General features: G+C 64.4%; 3 protein-coding genes across 3 annotated transcripts in view; 1 reads left to right on the forward strand and 2 right to left on the reverse strand.

Moving 5' to 3' along the window:
• Positions 1–192, reverse strand: part of AMSG_05503 (peptidase S13 D-Ala-D-Ala carboxypeptidase C) — a gene marked incomplete at its 5' end in the record, with an annotated part of 2,974 nt that extends 2,782 nt beyond the window's left edge. The window contains one exon of the mRNA XM_013902452.1: positions 130–192. Within this exon, the coding sequence (XP_013757906.1) occupies positions 130–192 (63 nt within the window). The remainder of the gene's footprint in view (positions 1–129) is intronic.
• On the forward strand, positions 1–1,723 carry AMSG_05504 (uncharacterized protein). Its single transcript, XM_013902453.1, has one exon. The coding sequence runs from the start codon at positions 345–347 to the stop codon at positions 1,692–1,694; it is 1,350 nt and encodes a 449-aa protein (XP_013757907.1). The 5' UTR covers positions 1–344; the 3' UTR covers positions 1,695–1,723.
• Positions 1,724–2,017: 294 nt separating this feature from the next.
• On the reverse strand, positions 2,018–13,940 carry AMSG_05505 (HECT domain containing 3; the record flags this gene model as incomplete). The annotated part of the gene is made up of 4 exons (XM_013902454.1): positions 2,018–10,420; positions 10,462–10,657; positions 10,684–12,663; positions 12,702–13,940. The coding sequence occupies 4 exons, from the start codon at positions 13,938–13,940 to the stop codon at positions 2,040–2,042; spliced, it is 11,796 nt and encodes a 3,931-aa protein (XP_013757908.1). The 3' UTR covers positions 2,018–2,039.
• Between the last annotated feature and the right edge of the window lie 668 nt (positions 13,941–14,608).

Below are 14,608 nucleotides of genomic sequence, written 5' to 3' on the forward strand. Positions count from 1 at the left end.
TCCTCCTCCTCCTCCACTTCCCCCTTATCATCATCATCATCGTCATCATCATCATCATCATCAGCAACATCATTGTCATGTGGCACAGAGTCCAAGGACAAGACCATGGTCAAGACAGAGAACGGCGACAGGAGACGGAAGCGGAAGCGGAAGCGGAAGCGCAAGCCGAGTCGAGATGATCAACATCATCATAGTTCTGATCATGATTCTGATCAACATCATCGTGATCATCATTCTCTCGCAAAACGGGCAAAGGGTCTGGTCGATGACTTGGGCTACCTCTCGTCCGGATCAGACTCGGGTTGTGTCGTGGTGGTGATGGGAAGAAGGCAAGTCGGTCGTCAATGAGAAGTTCGACGAGGCCTTCGCCGTCGTCAAGATCATCACGGTCAACAAGGTCATCACGGTCATACGCAAGGCAGAGTGCTGGGACAAGAAATGCCAGAGGCAAGAATCTGGCTATCGAGAGCGAGTCCGACTCGGAGTCTGGCTCGTTGTTCTCGTCATCAGACTCCAACTCGGAATCTGGCCGACCGCCGCCGTCTTGGAGCAGGAGGACAGCGCTTTCGGCTACGGCCAGAGAGGCACTTTCGCGGGCCTCCAACGCCATGCACGAGCTCGATGAGGCCGTCATGGGTGTGGGCGAGGTGGCCATGGAGGAGACCACCGCAGACGAGGCCGTCAGGTTCGAGCTGGCGCAGGTCATCCAGCCGCCGCTCCCATCGCTGCTCTCGGCCCATGACCCCAACGTCGACCCACTCAACTATGTCCGCATTCAGCTCTTGTGGCGCGCTAGTGAGACCGAACGTGAGCTCTCGCGCTGGGTCCACATTCGGCGGACCGCACCCATGCTCGCTGTGCGGATGGAGATGGCGCTCATGGTCGAGACCGTGGCGTATGGAGTCCAGATCTTTTACCTCGGCCTCCCTGTCGACGACAATGCCACTCCCGAGTCGCTCGACATTGAGTCCGGTACCATCATTGAGGCCTACATTGACGGGCCGACCTGGACATGGGCCAAGAGAGCCCTTCTCTCGCGCAAGTCGCCGAGCACACTGCTCGTTGCCCTCTGGCCAGCATCGGCTCAGACTCCGCCAGCTGCCATAGAAGCCAAGCCGGTCCGGGCATCTGTCCTCACCACCATCGGCTCGTTGGTCAACGCCTACGCGGCGGCAGTCCAGGTCCCGGCCTCCTCGCTCGCTTTCGACTGCGGTGGTCTGTTCCTCGCAACTCACTGGCCGCTGTATCTCATCGAGCCGGCCGAGCTTGTGGCCGCCTTGGTGGCCAAGGGTATCGGCGCCGGCCGCTGGCTCAAGGGCAAGGCTCCGCGCATTGCCGTAGCCGTCACCAATGCTGCCACGCCGCGATCGTCCTTTGTGCCCATCCCCTTGGCGCCATCGCTCGCCAAGCGCGTCCGCGCTGCCACCGCCACCGCCCCGGGCCCCTCCACTGCTCTCAATCACAACGACGACGGCGACTCGATCACCGTTATCCTCCGCATGAGCAAGCGCAAAAAGGGCTACCGCATCAAGCCGAGTGACAAGATCGGCAAAGCTATGGCTCTCTTTGCCGATTTCGTCGGCGTCGCTGGCGACCAGCTCCGCTTTGTCCTTGATGGCGATCGTCTGACCGGCAACGAGCTCGTCGAAGACTTGGATCTCGAGGACATGGACATCATCGACGCCATGCCATAGTTTATCCATACACACGCAAATGTCAGCCAGGGCAAGCCTTGCCACTCTTGCCGCTTCACACCGTTTGCGCCTCCCCTGGCAGCAGCTGTCCAGCAGCCGACATCACCATCGCCATTGCAATTGGCAAGCTTTTCATCGACATCCAACTCCTCCCATCCCTTTCCTTCCCCATCTCTCCTTCACGACCCAACAACATGGTACAGTGCTGCATTGCGAGACACGAACATGCTACCTCCTGCCGCTCCATCATGTCCGTCCGCTGCGCGACGCGCGATCGCCATTTTTCCCCCTTTTGCGCGCCACCCTCCTCCCCGCGCGCAAAATCAGTGTGCCCAGTCATGTTAATCACGCCCATGCACCACGATCCACAGTGCCGCCATCAAGGTCGATGGTGACCACGTTGCGGATGGCATATGTCAGCTTGCGACGCATGATTTCCTTGGACGAGTAGCGGATCAGATCGAGCGAGTTGAAGCACGAGTGCGACGACGGCAGATGCTCGTCAGTTGCGCCCGAGGGCGACGCATTGATCTTGAACGGTTGGGTAAACGCGGCGTCCGAGACCGGGAGCCGCGTTCGGCCCCAAACGTACTTGAGGAAGAGCGCTTGTTCCTCGGTCGAGTACTCCTCAAGGATCTCAAAGAGCCACTGGACATGCTCCTGCTCCATCGAGACGCCGTCGGCAAAGACCGTGTGTCGCTTGAGCATCTCCACGTCCAGCTCCGGCCGTCCGCACACCAGCAGCTCGACTTGCTCCCATGTGAAGAGCGAGAGGACTGGCAGCGGCACAATGTCCGCCATTCCGCTGCGCATCTCGGCGAGCGCGGCGTCGTAGGCGTGGGCGTGCGCCTTCAGCACCAGCTCCACGTACTCGCCACGGTTTTCAAACGTGAGCGCCCGCTCGCGCCCGCCAGGCAACAGCTCCACCTCGGTCCCGTCCGAGAGGTGCGTGGTAAAGGTCTCAAAGAAGGTGCCGCTAAAGGTCTCGGCGGTGATGCCCTCGTCCTCGATGTGGAGCATCTTGTCCATGTTGGTCACCGTTGTCACGTCCGCCTCGGCGAGCACCTCGCGGGGCTCGACATCCTGGCCGAGCAGCGCCCGCCAGACCACCGGCGAGAGCGAGAGCGGGACGCACTGCCGCGTCCGGAGCGAGACGCCAAGCAGGCGGCCCACAAACCGGAACAACTCCGGGTGCTTGTTTCCGAGCGACGCAATCGGGACATGCATGCCCTGGTACGCGCCGACGCCGAGCTTGCCGTTGGGGCAGAGGGTGAAGAGGCCGACCTTGGGGTGTTCGAGCTCGTTCGCCATGACCGTCACAGACTCGCGCCACGGTCCACCGGCGTCTACAGAGCCCTCGCCCTTAAAGTACACCTTCCATGCTCGGTCGTTGAGCCGGATCCGTGAGACCATCTCTGGCGAGGCCAGAGCCCGCGCAAACTGCCCGTACAGCGTGTCGACCAGCGACGGATTCTCGGCCTCCATCTGCTTTGTCGCCAGGATGCGCGAGACGTGAATCGACGGCTTGTTCTCCTTCGACGCGGTCTTCTCGATGAGCATGTACAGGAACTCGACCTTCATGTTGACAAAGATGATCGACGAGAGCCCGGCCAGCCGCCCCGAGAGCGTCAGCGATCCGGCCCGGCCAGCCCGAAGGTCCACAAGCGGCAACGCTTCCTTGACCAGCGCGTTAAACAGCCGCAGAATCGGGATCCGCGCAAGCGCATCCTCGAGCTCGATGCCGTGCGGCGCACGCTCGGGTGCGGCCCACACCTCCTCCAGCATCTTACGGAGCTTGGCCGGCGCGGCGCTCCATGGCTCCTCGCTCCGGCTCTGCGCCGCAAGCTCGTTGAGCATCTGTGCCAGCGCCGCGTCGTCGCTCAGTCGCCACCCGCGCGACACAAACTGGCCTCGCATGCTCTCCACGTCGACCTTTTCGCTTATCGACGCCACGTCCTTCGACGGCGCCTCCACCGTGAACCGCACGCCCCAATCGTTGTTCGAAGAGTCAGAGTGGAAGTGTGCAAACAGCCGGTCGCCCTCCACCCGCAGCGGGCTCGACGGGAAGCTCGTCCCGGTAAACTTGGCCTCCTGGACCGGCCGCTGCTTCTCGCGATCGTGGTACAGCATGAGGTAGTCGTAGTTGTTCTCCGTCTTGCAGTTCGAGTCAAACGTCACCGTCAGGTACTCCACACCCGGGCACACAAAGCTCCACTCGGTGTCGAGGTTGTGGTCGTACGGGTGGCCTGTCTCAAACACATCGCTCGACTTGATTTCCGGGTTGTACGCAGCCTCCAGCAGCTGCGGCGAGAACGCCTCGGTCGAGCCCGACGCAAGCGCCTTGGACGCCGCGTTGAGCAGGAGTGTCCGCTCCCACCACACCGGCACCGACGAGCCGCCCGCCGAACCGCCCTCCTCTGCGGCAGGGTACGACGCCAGGTCGTACGCCCACGGCCGCGCCTCTAGGTCGTCGCCAAAGTTGAATTCAAACTGGTTGTCCGACGCCCGTAGCGTGGCCGATGCCCGGAACGGAATCGACACGTCCCAAGTCTGGATCCGGTCGCCAAGCAGGTTGCCGTTCTTGGTAAAGAAGACCACCGACGCGGCAAAGTCGACGCCAACTCCGATGACATCGCCCGTCGAGTACGACTGCCCGGTCCCGCCGCGTGTGTTGTTGCAGTACAGAGCGCCATCATCAGAGTGCATGGCCACAGTTCCGCCGCACACCCCGATCGTACGCGTGGTAAACTCGGACGACTCCGAGTTGATGAACCCAATGCCGCAGAACGAGGTGCCCGGCTGGAGCGAGACGACTCGGACCTCGTAGTATCCGACCCGGCTCCCACCGCGGGGTGCAAACTCGACGTCGGCGCTCACCACGCACCGCTCCGACGCCAGCCCGCGCGCCACCCACCCGTCGACCGCCGTGTGGGGCGTCCGCGGCTCCAGCGCGGATGGGAGGAGCGACGGCACCTCGCCGACATCGATGGCCTCCTCGTCGATGGCATCGTCGCCGCCCACGCCCTCGGCCTCGGCCTTGCCCTTGGCACCCGCTGGCGCCGCTGCAGGCAACGCCTTGACCTCCTCCCACACCAGCAGCGTCTCCACCATGTTCTGCACGTACACCGGCGCAATGGCGTCCTTGACAGAGTGGGTGGCAAACATGTGCTTCTTGAGCAGAACGTACGCCCGCGCAAAGCGCTTGTCCGGCCGCATGCCCGTGCGCAGCATCTCGCCGAGGAACTTGACGAGCGCGTTGAGAATGACCCCGCGGGTCTTGACAGACTCGCTCCGCCACAGCCACCGCAGCAAGACCTCGTGGACCTCGTCCGCCGCTCCTCCCACCGCCTCGGGATATTCAAACACCACCTGGGTGAGGATCACGATCGCTGCCGCCCGCTGCAGCTCGTCGTCCTTGGCGTCGGCCACACACAGCTTCAGCAGCGCCTGCACAAGCTCCAGCCCGGCGGCCGGGCCCGAGTCTGCCACAAGCTTGCGGACCTGCGCCAGGAACGAGGCCAGCGGCACCTTTGCCTTCTCCTTCACCAGCAGGAACTGCATCGGCTTCTGATTCTTGGCGGTGGCAAGGAGGAACCGCGCGACGGCATCAACCTCGCCGAGCGCGTCCACCGTCAGCGGCACTTGTGCCGGCCACGCCGCAACAATCTGCGAGACTAGCGCCTGCCGCGCGTAGGATGCCACCTTGCGCGCCGCCAGCACCGCAATCTCGCCCAGCGGCTCGTGCACAACGCCCGAATCCATCGTGCCCAGCGCGCCGTGGACCTTTTTGAGGAGCCCAGTCTCGGCCCCGGAGCCCTTGGCCAGGATGGACGCGTCACTCTCCTCGTCGCAGTACGTCCGCATTCCGGTGACCGGCGCGAGGAAGCTCGGCTTCCACGACGAGTCGCTACCGGAGCTCGTCACCACGCCCGAGCCGTCGGCGCTGAGGCATCCGGTCACGCCGCGGATGAGCAGTCCACGCGACTTGCCGCTTGGCGCACTCCCTTCGAATACAACGGTAAGGACAGCGCCCGCCAGTGGCGGGTCAAACGTCTTGGCCACCATCTGCGTCTCGCCCACCACACACAGCTCGATACCCTCTGACTTGCTGCTTCCGTCGCTCGCGGCAGCCGAGACCACTACGCGCTCAATGCCGTCACCCACATGGGCCACAATTGAACCAATGAGGAAGCCGGCCTGCGGCTGGTAAGTCAGCGTGATGGGCACGTTGAGCGCCACGTCGAGCTCCATGCTCGGTGTCCCGTCGCAGAGCGAGGCCATGGCCACCGAAGGCGGATTACCGTCAACAGCAACCTGGAACGCGCCGTTGATGACAGCGGTGCTCTTGCCTGACAGCAGACCTGGAACCGAGCCGTAGGCTTCAATCCGCGCGTCCGGGCCAAGTGGGCCGTCACCATCGCGGTCGTCGCGCGGAACCCGCACCACAACGGCCTCGGCGACCACGTCGTCGGCGTCGTCAGGGAGCATAGCGGCAAGCTCAGCGACCACACACCGTGCCGCGTGATCGCCAGCGGCGGTGCTGGGGTTGAGCACGCCTGACGTCCACACGCTCTTGCCAGCGGCAAAGACCTCGACCTCGACATCGACGAGCGGGCCAGTGCCGCGGACCACAATCGACGAGAGCGCCACAGGCGTGTCGAGCACCACCGCCCGTGACCACCCGCCGGCTGCTGACACTGCCGGCCGCTCCGCCGCCGCCTGGACAAGCGAAGTATCCGATGCGAGCGCCGAGATAAGGCTGGTACCGGCACTATTTCCATCGTTGCTCTCTAGAAGCAGCGCCACTGCCGTGTCGAGCGTGCCGCCAGTCTTGCGCAGCGCGCCGTAGCAGTTGTCGATGCGGAAGGCACCAAGCTCGAGCATGGCCCGCACTTGTCCAGCGTCGACCATGGCCTGGATGATGCCACGGAGCTCGTTGGCGACCATGGCCAGGACCGGAATGCCAAACTCGGCGTCGCCGAGCGTGTCTAGCGCCGCGGCAGGCTCGTGCCGTGCTGGGGCTGTGCAAATGAGAATGACGCCAACCGCGCCAAACGCCTCCATCTGCCGCACTTGAGCCACCAGGGCCTTGCGGACCGCAGCTTCCGAGACCGCACCCGACGAGTTGTTCGGATGGAGCAGGAGCACAACCTTGCCAGCCACCGGGATTGCGTCCTTGGGTGTTGGCGATGAGTCCTCCAGCAAGTATGCGTCCTTGGTCGAGCTCACAACTGCCGCAGCATCGAGCTCGATCACGCTCGTGGCCTCCGGCTCGTTGGCCATGCGACCGCACATGCGCGCCTCGCCGCGCGCCGCCACTGGTGCGTCCACCACCCGAGCCACAATAGGCGCCATGATGCCGCCAAACGCCGGCTCGGTCATCTCGCCAGAGTAGACGCGGATGTTCGAGATGAGGCCAGTCATCGAGCCAGCTGAGCCTGCAGCCGGCATGCCTACCGAGACCTGGGTAAAGGCCTCACCAGGGGCATAGATGCCCGGTTCGAGCAGCCGCGTCGCGTGTGCCATGCCGCTGATGAGGACCGCGACTGCCGTTCGCGACGCATTACCCAGCACCGACATGGTGATGATGTGTGTGGTAGCATTCGAGAGCCCCTGGTCCGGGCCGGGGAGGACGCCGAGATCGAGCACATGCGCATCGCTGGCGCCCAGAGCAATCTCAAGCGTTGCTGCGCCGCCACGTGCCTCGGAGAGGACTCCAGTCCGAACGGTGACCGGCACGCTTCCGTCCCAGGCCACGACGACCGAGCCCGGCGCGGTGTTGGCGATGGCTGCGCCATTGAGGGCAAAGACGAGGGTGAATGCATAGCCAGCATCGTCGCCGCTGACCGGAACGAGCTCGGTCGACCCTATGGCCTGCGCCGGGACAGCCGCGCCATGGACCGCCCACGGCGGCAGGCAGCGGCCCTTGCCAGACCAGAGCTCAAGCTGAAGGTCGGCAGCGTACGGCAAGTTCTCGTCCGAAAGCGGCACCTCTGTCCGGACGACCTCGGCCACAATGGGAGCGGCCAGACCGCCGGCTGGGTACTTGTGGGCATGGTCGAGCGGGGTGTCGGCGCCGACTTCGGTGGCGATGCCGTTGGCGATGCGCATGTAGGGGGCGCGGATGGTTGTCTCCCCCGCGCGACGCTCGACGCTCGGGAGGAGGCGGACGAGCGCTTCGCGCTCGTCGGCGGTGACAGTGCCGGCGTTGAGAGCGCGCCGGACGAGGGCGGGCACAAGGCCGCTGGCCACAAACTGGTCGGCAAGCACGCCGCCGGCAGCCTCGGCCACGCACTGCATCCGGACGAGCAGATCGGTGTGGACAAGCTCGAGCGCCTTGTCCTTGATGGCAAATGATGGCGCAAAGACGAGCTGCTTGACAAAGTCAAACTCAAGATCGAGCTCCTTGAGGGCGGGCGCAATCCGGTCAGCGACGCGGACGACATCAGACGGTGGGATGGTGATTTGCCGCCGCGACGAGCCCGAGCCCGCGGCGACGTGGACGGGCGCAGTGGGCGAGCGGACGTCAACGTCGAGAACAGTGACGATCTCGCCGCTGGACGTGGTAGCCTGCGCGCCCACAAAGATCGGCGGCGACGCGATGCCGCCGGCCACTGCAAGAGCACCAACGGCGGCGAGGAGCTGCTTGCCCTCAACAGGGGAGAGCGGCGCGGGATCGAGCGCGCTGGCACGCATACTGATCCACGACAGCACATCCGGCAGCGAGTCGAGTGCAGCCTTGACGCCTGACACGACCATGGCCTTCCAACCGGCGCTTGCCTGCAGAGCGCGAAGGAGTGCGACGGCAGCGTAGGCGACGTGCAGGTTGGCCTCGCGCATGGCGTGGCGCAGCGTCTCGGCGCTGTCGAGCGCCCGGGCCTCAGCCGGCACCACCCGCGGCACCGGAGCAAGAAGCAGCGAGCCAGCGAGGTGGAGAAGGGCGTCAACAAGCGGCTTGCCGCCGACAGTCAGTATGGTCTCCATCTCGACGCCGTCGGTAGACGGCAGGAGCTCGACAAGAATGTCAAAGAGGACCAGCTGGGTGGCGAGCGTCCGAGTCTCGAGGAGCATGGAGAGAACAAACTTGAGGTTGTCCGGCGAGCACGCGATGCCGCGGATGTCCTTGGCGGTCTGCGGCTCGCCAGAGAGAATGACGAACCGGAGGAGCGATGCGAGGTCAAAGACGTAGCTCGACGAGAGCTGCGCGGCCTCGGCACATGCCTCGAGCCGGACGAGGAGCACGGAAATGAGTGTCCGTGCCCGCACAATGGCGGCGTCGGTCGGCTCGGAGACGTTGGAGCGGACGACGACCTGAGCAGCAAGCGAGCAAAAGACGGCAAGGGTGGCGCGGCGGACGACGGACGAGTTCTCGTCGCCAGCCGCGATGGGGGCGAGGAACTTGAGGAGCGACGAGAAGACGCGCGCGTTCATAAGCGCGTCCTTGTCAGTGTCGCGGACGTCCATGTTGAGGATGTGAAGAATGACGAGCGCAGCGTCGGTCGACGGTGCGGCGGCAAGCTCGCGGGCAGCGGCGGCGACAACCGCAAAGTACGCATCTGAAAGCTGACTGGCGACGAGGCTGCGGACACCAAAAGTGGCGTCGCGGTACGAGCTGCCGAACGCTTCCCACATGCGCGAGAGGAGCTCGCAGAGGGTAAACGACGAGACTGAGACCGAGGTGATGAGGCGGTACATGGCGGTGAGGCCCATGGTCCGCTGGCGAGCGTTGGCCTCGTGGTGCGCCACGAGGCGGGCGAGGACGTCGGCCGAGACCTGAGTATCTCCCGCCAGGAACGACGCGACCTCGCTGTAGAGGCCCTTGTACACGTTGACCTGAGACTCCATCTCCTGAGCCGAGAGCTTGCGCTTGAGTCCGCGCATCATGGCCGAGCGCCAGAAGGTCCACGACGACATGGCGCGAGCGGCCTTGATGGCTGCCTTCCACCGCTGCTTGGCTTTGGACGGCCCAGTTGAGCCGGCCATCGGCGTTGCCACCTCCATGGTCGGCAGCATGGCGCGGGCAGCGGCGAGGAGGTGCTGCTTGACCTGCGGCTCAACGGCGGGGACGAGACCGGTCAGCAGCACAACCTTGGCGCGCAGCCTGCCGAGTGTTGTCCGCACCAATGTCGCGAGCGGAGCAAGGGTAGAGACGACTTCGGGTTCAAGCCCGAGGTCGGCGGCCGATGGCAGCGGCGAGTCAAGGGCCGCGTTGGCGGGCGCGAGGCCGACGACCGCCGGCAGGTACTCGAGCGTGGCCGACGGGAGCGGGGCGGCGAGCGGGGAGAGGGCACGGCGAAGCTCGAGGGCGACGTCAGTGGCGGAGCGGAAGGCGTGAATGACTGCTGATGTCGGCGATGCGTTTGAGCCGACAGCCAAAATGGGCTTGGGCCGCTTCTTGGCCTTGGCGGCCTTGGCAGCGTCGCCCGCGTCTCCACTTGCGTCTGACGCCGGCGACGAGCCGAGCGAGCCGCGATGAAAGTCGAGGAACTCGCCGAGCGAGCGCGAGTGGTAGAGGTGTGCGACGAGCGCAAGGTTAAGGGCGGTGAGGACGTAAGGACCCATGATGGTGTCACGAGCATTGCCGGTCAGCTGGAGCTCTTGCGGCGGCGATAGCGAAGCCAGTAGTGAGTCCATGGCCTTGGCCCACGGGTTGTCAGCGTTGTCGACAACGTCGGGCTCCAGGGCGGCGGTAACAAGGGCCTGCTCGGCCGGGCGAGTTCGATGGTCTCGAGGCCATCGCTTTGGCCGTTGGCAAAGAGCGAGGTACTGAGCCACTTGGTGTGGTTGCTCACGACGTCGGTGCCCAGGTCGGAGGGATAGACGCCTGGGGCGAGGAGCTCGGTGCAGGTAGCGACGTAGACCGACGAGAGCATGTTCTGCAGCGAGACAATCCACGGGACGGAGAGCGCCGGCTCGACGTAGGCGAGCACGCCCCATTCGACGTTGGAGCCATCCGAGTGGAACTTGATGTGGACGTCGGGCCCGGAACCGAGATGGGCTTGGACCAAGAGTCGGTGCCAGACATGCGGTGCTCGACCGAGTCCGAGCCGGTGATGGCAATGTAGTCGTGGGTCCGCTCCGTCCGACACTGTGGGTCGAAACGGACGGTGATGGAGAGCGAGCCTGGGAAGGAGAACGACCACGAGAGGTTGAGGTTGTTGGTGTACGGGTGCGGCGTTTCGATGGTCTCACACTGGGCGGCGCCGATGTCAAAGGCCGGAAGTGCGGCGAGCGCGCGCTCCATAGCGAGGGTGGCGGCGACGAGGGCGTCGGCAAAGACACGCGAGACGCTGGCGTCAGCGGCGGCGCTGTGAACGTCGATCAGGACGACCGGGACGAGGGTGCCAAACAGCCGCTCAAAGGCGGTGCAGAGCGTGTCGCGGTAGCCGGTCTTGATCGCGACCGGTGCATCATCCCATCCGGCTGGGAGCACGGCAAGGTCCTCGAGAACCGTGGCGGTGCGGGTGAGGAGGTGGACGCCGTAGCTGCGGCGGAGGCTGGCGAGGGCAGGCTCATCCGAGGCGCGGACGACAGCCTGCACTTCTTTGAGAAAAACAACCAGCGGCGAGGGGGCGTCAAAGGCGGCAGCGACCTTAGCGAGAGCGTCGGGTGTGGCGTCGGCGAGGTTGCTCGGCAGCACTGAGGCGAGGCTGGCAGACGCGGCGGCAGCGGTCTCGTCCACGATAGCCTCAAGGAGCTGAGAGGCGACGGCGACGTTGTCGGGCTTTGCGAGGGCGGTGACCAGCGGGTCCTTGGCGTGGCGGAGAAGCGCATCGAGGAGCATGTGCCGACCGGCAGTGAGGCCGTCTTTGGCCTGGAGAAGGGCGGCAAAGAGGGTGATGCGCGCCGATTCGGAGGGAATGAGAACGGTGTAGCCCGAGGCGAGCATGCCGACGGTGGTGGCCTTGACAAAGGCGAGCGCGTTTGAGTCACCGACCTCCATGTCGAGAAGCGCGTAGCAGATGTCCATGAATGAAGCCGCAAGCTCGTCGGTCATACCGTAGAGGCCAGCGGATGCGTCAAAGAGCGCGAGCTGGGCGAGGTTAGCGTGGAGCATGTGCATGCAGACGACAAGCTGGTAGACGGCGATCGGGGTGGCATCAGCCGGATCGGCAAGTACCGGGTTGGCTGCCGAGGCCACCAGCTCATAGAGAGTGGTAAAGGTCGACGAGACGAGGTCCCACACAAACGGCGAAGACGGCTTGAAGACGGTGAGCTCGGCGACAGTCGGAAAGCGCGGAAGCGAGCGGGCGGCGACGTAGTTGTCCATCAGCACAAAGAGGAGCGGAACAAGCTCGGCGACGGTGAGCGAGTCGTCGGTAGCCCCGCTCGCGAGCCTGTCGAGAATGGAAGTGCGGACGGTGGCAACAAACGGGTCCGAGACGGCGTTGGCGCCATCAGGACGATCGTAGCCTGGGTTAGGGAACGCGAGCATCTTCTTTCCACCGTCGACGCACCAGAGCAGGTTGTTGACGACGTCGTAGGCGCGAAGCGAGTAACGGAAGCCGCGGTTGGTCGACTCGCGAGTGTCCATCTCGGCCGAGAGGCCGTCGGGCAGTTGGAGCTGCTCGGCGGCAGGCACGGCGTCGGAGGCAGCGGACGGCTCGCGCGGAATGCGGAAGCGTGCGAGGCGGGCCGGGCTGGTGTCGGAGAGGCACATGTGAACAAGCTCGATGCCGTTGGTGTAGATGCCAAAGACGTGGGTTGCGGGCGGCGGTGGAAAGTCGGCGGTGTACTTGACGACGAAAGTGGGAAGGACCGGGCCGGCAAACTCGAACCAGGCGGCGCCGTCGGCTCGGCGCGGGATGACCTTGACTACCTGCAGGCCGGAAAAGGCAGAGGCAAGCGGTGGGGTGCCGCTATCAGCTGCGGCCGGGACAACAGACTCGTAAAAGTAGAGGGCGAGGCCGTCGGAGGCTGGGCGATTGCGAAGCGGGAGACGGAGGAAGCGCGAGGTGTCGGGAACAAGCTGGGCGGCGGCGTCTGCGGGAGCGCCTTCGGGCGAACCTCGTTGACAGCCCAAAGCGCGGTGTCACCCGAGGTGGATGCAGCCGGGTAGAAGTTCTCGGCTTCGAGGGTGGCCTTGGAGACCCAGGTGATGATGACGACCGGCTCAAAGGTGAGAAGCAGGATGTGATCGGGCTCAGAGGCAAAGGCAAAGACCATGGCGCGGCTGAGGTTACCCTGTACCCCGGGAGGCCGGACGCGGGGATCGAGAACCGAGTCGTAGACGTAGCCGGCCTCGGTGAGGTTGATGCCGGTTCCAATTTTGGAGAGGTAGGAGGAGTCAGCGAGAGTGCCAAAGGCGTAGATATGGCTCCCGTCCGAGGCGTACGACGCGACAGGGATCTCGGGCCGCGAGCCCCAGTCGATGACAAAGTCTGCAACCGAGTTCTGGTCAGGGGCATGCATGGCGAGCTGGGCCGAGACGGTGGTTGACGATGAAGCCCACTCGGCGAGCTGCGCACGGAGCGGGAGCGAGGTGTCCGGCGGAAGGGCGAGGAGGGTGGGCAGGAGCTTGACAATGTCGAGTTGCGAGCCTCGAGCAATGGCCATTGAGAGCATCATCTTGACCAGCGACGCAGCGCTGCCGGAGCCGCCTGATTCGGAGAGAAGCTCGATGAGGTACGACTGGAACTCTGCGAGTGAGGTCGAGATGAGCGGTGAGACGTCCGAGAGCGAACCCGGCGGCGAGGCGTTGAGCAGCGAGTCAAAGATGCCGAGGACCGAGGCGGTGAGGCCCGGATCGGACTTTGACTGCGACTTGAGGAGGGCAACAACAGTCTTGACCATGGCACCGACGGCGAGCGACTCGTGCGAGTCACCGGCGGCGACAGGCGCCGAGGCGCGCTGCACGGTGCCGCTCACCACGCACTTGAAGCCCCAGTCGTTGCGCGAGCCGTCCGAGTGAAAGTGAAAGTACACCCGGTCACCCGGCACGACGATCGGCCCGGACGGCCAGTTGGACGACGGTCCGGTCAAGCGCTCGCCGATCTGTCCGATGCGGCCAGGCGCGGAGTAGAGCTGGAGCCAATCGCACCCGTTCTCGGTGACGCACGCCGGATCAAAGAGCAGCGTCAGTTCGGAAGCGCCTGGGACCGAAGCTTCATAATCAACGTCCATGTTGTCGGAATAGTTATGAGGTGTCTCGACGATGACCTCAACAACTTCACCGGGGCGAGTTGTCGGCTTTGACTTCTTCTCCACATTCTCCATCTGGGCGGCCACCTGCTGCCGCCTAGCCATTGCTGCCTTGTCCAGCAACTTTGCCATGGCATGATGGGCGGCTTCCCGCAGCGATGGTGATGCTGTCCGTGCCCAATCTTCCGCCTCGAGTGCTCGGACGACTTGATCAGGGCTCTGTGACTCGAGGGAGGTAGGGAGCGGGGAGAGGGGGAGGAAAAAGAAAGACACGCACACGCCATGACAGCCACCGCAAGTTGTTTTCCGCACGACAGAAGGTATTGACCAGAGCCATGGAAATGGAAAACCATGTATTTCCATACAACGATGTTCAGGGTTATGGGAGGGGAGGGAATGGTGAGTTGCTCGTGGTGGCAGGGGGGGGGGGGGGGAAGGGGAGGGGGAGAGGGTGGCAGTGGCGCGGGGGAAAAAGGGGGCGGCGGCGGGAGGAACAAGAAGGGTGACGGGGAGGAGGACGGGGTGAGGGGTGTGGGGGGTGTGGGGGGGTGGTGGTGGTGGTGGGGGGAAAGGGGCGTACCATAGATGACACGTAGTTGTTATCAAACATGTTTGCAAGGATGGGGGGCGCCGTGGTGGTGGCGCCACTCGACTCGGTGTTGCCCATGGTGGCAGGCGTAGGAGGAGTGTGTGTGTGTGTGACTGGCGTGGGTTAGCGCATGTGAAAGGATCATAAGGATGATGATGAGGAACTGCGATATTGAATGTGTGCT

The sequence above is a fragment of the Thecamonas trahens genome (assembly GCF_000142905.1).
Source record: "Thecamonas trahens ATCC 50062 unplaced genomic scaffold supercont1.23, whole genome shotgun sequence".
In the NCBI taxonomy this organism is placed as follows: Eukaryota; order Apusomonadida; family Apusomonadidae; genus Thecamonas; species Thecamonas trahens.

Coding starts and splice junctions, on each gene's coding strand:
- AMSG_05504 (XM_013902453.1), top strand. CDS start 345: ATGAGAAGTTCGACGAGGCCTTCGCCGTCGTCAAGATCATCACGGTCA.